Raw genomic sequence first — 4988 nt, forward strand, 5'->3', positions numbered from 1 at the left:
GAAGAATTAACTAACATCTTTAAGGAATATTCTTTATATACTTCAGAGTTTAATGGATGCAATTTTGGGCTTGGCTTGAATATATGTGCATGGATTACGTTACTCTATATTAATACAAAACCTTTGATACATATTAATAATATACTGTAAAGTCTGATTATTTTAAATTGGATGGTGGAACCAGACAGGAATGCCCAGTGTCTCCAATGCGTTATGCAATTGATTTTGAACCTTTAGTTATTCATGGTCACATTCAATACAATATAAAATGGATGATACAGAATGGGCTTAAACTAAACATATCTCTTTATGCTGATTTTGCTCTATGCCTCAGGCCCAATTTCATCACTGCCATTCATTCATATTAAAGATGTTAAACAAATCCCCTAAGATCTGTGGATTTAAAATCAGTTTGAACAAGGCCATTCTCTTGTCAGTGAATTCTACAAAGTGCCATAGCATTGATTGTGTCTTTTCAAATATTTAGGAGTAACTTTCTCAAGAAATAACTGTTTAAACTTAATTTTGGCAATTTGATTGAAAACATTAAACAAGACACTAACATGATTATCCTTCATCTCGTTGGGTAGCTGCTCCCATGTAAAATAACCATCTACAATATGTTTTATATTTGCAATTAATTTACATCACTTTGCAGAGATCTGTTTTCACTTTGACATTAAGGAGTCTTAAGTGTCATAACTATTCAGAAAATACATTTTTCAAATTTAGACATTAGGTTACTAGTTCTATTATCAGAATCACTTTGGAAGTTGCACACACTGAGATGGTTAAAATTGCATTGGCTTTTATTAACATGGAACTATATATAAACGCAAGGCCTAAACAGCATCTTAAGTACTGTACACTTTAAACAAATATAAATATTATGGCTGCAAAGACAGTGTCTTGGCATGCATCTTTGAGTGGTCTAATAATAACTGCCTGTTATTTACAGTTTGTAACTTGTTTTTCCTATGCTTCCCATTAAGATAGTGTAATATTTGCAGTCACTATTCTCAATCCCAGGAAATGTCACTAAGTTCCCAAGGCAGCAGTACAGCTCTTGATAATGGTCATTTCTTAGATATGTAAAAAAATTTGATTACAATGTTTTAGTGTCCTTTGAACAATTCGTTTCAGGATATTCTTTAATTGCAAATTCCTTACTGTGCCTTGATTTGGTAGGCTCCCTAGCCATTAGTGAAAAATCCAGACTAATTTGCCTGTATCATACCCATTCTTCCCCTGCCAACTTATCATGAACCAGGAAACATGGTATTTGACAATTTTGTTATGGTGAAAATTTATGCAAGTAGCAGCTGCATACTTTAGTGAGTTATGCATAGGTGACAAGATGGACTGGCCAGCAGGTCTAATGGGACAATTCATGTTGGGCCACTTTCTCTGTGGGTCACAAGTTGTAAGACAGAGTGATTGAAAGAGTCCAATCACATGCTCAAACTAACTCCTGGACCAATCACCTTACACCTAATGGAAGCAAGGACAGTCCCATCTCAGGTCATCCACCCCACCACTAACCTAACCGCTGATCTGCCCACAGTGCAAAAAGGAATTGGTAGACTGCAAGAACAAAGGAAATGGGTCAAGAATTTAAAAGCAAGTGAGAGGTCAAAACAGAAAATTTTAATGTGAATCCTAACCGAAAATGCTCTGCAATATTCATAGTCTAAATATTTTGTGGAAGTCAAGCCTTAAGTCAGAAAGATTATCATGTGCCTGATTGCAACATGTAGAACAAAACTCAAAGTCAATAAATTTACTGCCAAATCCAAATGTTTTAAGTCAAAATGAAAGCAGAAGAGCAGTCATGGTTTAATGTTTATCCGCAATCTTGGACAATTTGGAAGCGCACAATGCCTACCTAAGACCATTGCAATGAAAACATCATGCAAGTTCCATGAAAAATAAGAACTCTGTGCGTAATAAACAAAACTAAAGATGAAATATTTTTAACTATCAAAACAAAATGAAAAATGAAAAAGGTTACAGAAGAAATTAATTCTCCATATACCAAAAGCCCTTCAAAAATAATAATTATGTTCATAATTGAAAAAGAAAGCAACTCAATATTATCGGAGTTGAGGCAGCACCCTGAAACAAGACGAAACAAAAGAAAGAGAGTCGTAGTTGAGGCAGGCACGCCGAAGCAAGACTGACAGAACGAAAGAGAAAAGAGAGGTGCTGTGGAGGCAAAACACCGATACAAGACAGAGAGAAGGAAAGAGGGATTAAATGTAGCAAACGGCTAAAAAAAAAAAAAAGGAGTTGGTTGATAAAGGGAAAGATGGCAGGCAGGACACAAGGCAGAAATGGTGATCAGTGAGTAAAGAGGGTGGTTGAGAAAGAGGGAGAAGGAGGAAAATAAAAAAACAAGGTTGGTGTTTTTTTTGTTTATTTGTTTTAAAGTGGCTTGAGTAAACTTTCAAGTGAAGGGGCCAGTTTCTGTTTTTTTTTTTGTTTGTTTGGCCACTACGCACCCGAGCTACGTTTGGGGCCCCCAACGGAGTGAGTAATATTCATTGACTGTGGAAATAAGTCTGGGTGAGCTCACCAATAGTTTTGGACCCATTATATATATATATATATATATATATATATATATATATATATATATATATATATATATATATATATATATATATATATATATGGTTATAAAGAAGTTATTGCTTGTGTTTTATGTATAGTGTATATATTGTAACTGATCAATTTCAAAAAAACTGTTCACGTTTCAATTTAGTAAAGAAAGGTTCTGTTTATATATTTGAGTAACTGATTTGATTATTGATTACATGGCTGAAGGTGGGCGATAGTGTACCTTCACTTAATAGAGGTGGCGACACCATTATAAAAGAGCTCAGGGCCTTTGCATACCGATAACAGAGGGTTGGTGCAGGGAGGTTACAAATGGAGGCACCGCTGGGATATTTGATTTAAGATTTATGTTGGATACCTATGGGTTCACTTTAAGTTTTCTTTCTTTCTATTTAAAGTATATGTTCTGTGATATTATTGTGAAACTTGTATATTGTGTAATGTTCAAATTTAGAATTTTATGCTGGTCTGATTTTGAGTGGTTTAATACATTGCTAGGTGAGACACAGGATTGTTTGTGTGTGTAAGCATGGAGGATGCAGAAGGGAGTAATCTCTTGTCGGTTGACTTGCGCAACTGGTGCAGAGAAGAAGGTATAGACCCTGCTCATGCTGTAATGTTAACTAGTATGAGAGAAGACACCGAGATAGCCCATATTGAGGAAGCCTTGCATGGTATTAAAGTTTTAGGATGTGCCGAGTAAGGGGCAAAATGTACAGCCTTACACAGAGGAGTTTAAAGGTGCTTTGCGAATGCCGATCTGAGGTGGATCCAGCAGCTCTTCCCCCAGAAGTCTTACCTAATGGTGGGGGAGGGGGTGTTTGGAAACTAGTGACTACCAATAGAGTGGGTGGTAGCCCAGAAAGTTTCGCTGGAAAATTTGAAAAACTACTTAAAGATGAAGGGATGACTATGGACGATGTACAAGCTCTGTACATGCGTGATAAGTCTGGTCAAAGTAACCCAGAGTCTGTTATTCGGGCTGTTGGGGAGCTGATAGGAAAGACAGTCAGGCCCTCAAATGAAAATAATGCCTATAGGCGTTTAAGGGTTTTTTCTGGTGTGAGTCCCACACCTGCAGGTGAAAAAGGCTTAGATGTTTGGGTTGATCAAGCAAGGCTTATGGTGGAGGAATGTGACTGCTCCGATAAAGAAAAGCGGAGGAGGTTAATTGAGAGTCTGAAAGGGCCAGCTTTAGAAGTCATTCAAGCCGTAAGAGTGGCTGATCCTGATGCTCGGCCTGCAGAATATATTGAGGCTGTAGAAAATATATTTGGGACAACTGAGTCAGGGGAAGACTTATACATTGCATTTAGGATGCTACGTCAGCAAAGAGGGGAAATATTGTCTTCGTTCCTTAGGAGGTTAGAGAAGTTGCTTGCTAAAGTAGTGCGGAAAGGAGGTCTTTCGGCTGATCTAGCAGATAAAGCCCGGGTGGAACAGTTATTAAGAGGGGCTACTGAGTCTGAAATTATGCTGCTACATCTCAGGCTAAGGGAGAGAAAGCAAAACCCCCCATCTTTTTTGAAGCTGCTCACAGAAATTCGTGAGGAGGAGGAATGGGAAGAGCGTAGACAACAGTCCAGTTGGGGCACAAAGCAACCCCGAGTTCACTCAGCTCGTGTGCAGGAAGAGGTTAATCCTGGGTCATTTGACTTTAACAGTTTAAAAGCGGAAATTTCCGATTTGAAAGTACAGTTAGAGAAGACTCCTAGATTGGCACAGTCCCAAGCTGCAAGTGTCCCTGCTGAGACAAAACAGAGAAAAAACATGAAGTTTGAGAAAGATGCTGAACTGCAGGCGTTACAGAAACAAGTGTTGGACCTGCAGAGGGAGCTAAAAGTGTTAACTGTACGACAATTTAGAGAGGGGAGCTGTTCCTAGTATGAGTGATTCACGGGAAGGGGCAGGAATTGTGACAGACGGTATACCCCGATGAATGGTGAAGCCCGTTATCCGTCTGACTTACGACCATATGGGGGAGCCAACTGATGTGCCTTACCCCCTTAGTAGAATTGGTGAAAGGAGTCTGATGGGGACATCTAGACTTTAGATGGGGGAGGGTGTAACCTGGGCAGGTTTCAAAAGGAATATATATAACTGCGAGTTTGTATAAATAAAGTTTATTGAAGTTGAGTATATATGTAGGTATCCTCGGATTGGCCAGAAGGGGGGAGACGCCGTTGTAAGATAGTTAAACAAGAGATGTAAGATAGTTTTGTAGAGTCAAGGTACGAAAAGGAGAAGACGGGAGTGGTGAGAAGAAAGAGAGTTTCAGGCAAAACGCCGAAACCAGAAGAGGGAGAGTTTTAGGTAGCACGGCGAAACAAGACGGAGAAAGAACGAGAAGAAGTGACTGTTGAGGCAGC

General features: G+C 38.8%; 1 protein-coding gene across 1 annotated transcript; it reads left to right on the plus strand.

Moving 5' to 3' along the window:
• Positions 1–3330: 3330 nt before the first annotated feature.
• On the plus strand, positions 3331–4503 carry LOC114651191 (paraneoplastic antigen Ma1 homolog). The gene has a single exon (XM_028801143.2). The coding sequence runs from the start codon at positions 3331–3333 to the stop codon at positions 4501–4503; it is 1173 nt and encodes a 390-aa protein (XP_028656976.2).
• The last annotated feature ends 485 nt before the right edge of the window (positions 4504–4988 follow it).

Source organism: Erpetoichthys calabaricus, chromosome 4 (assembly GCF_900747795.2).
Source record: "Erpetoichthys calabaricus chromosome 4, fErpCal1.3, whole genome shotgun sequence".
Classification (NCBI taxonomy): Eukaryota; Metazoa; Chordata; class Cladistia; order Polypteriformes; family Polypteridae; genus Erpetoichthys; species Erpetoichthys calabaricus.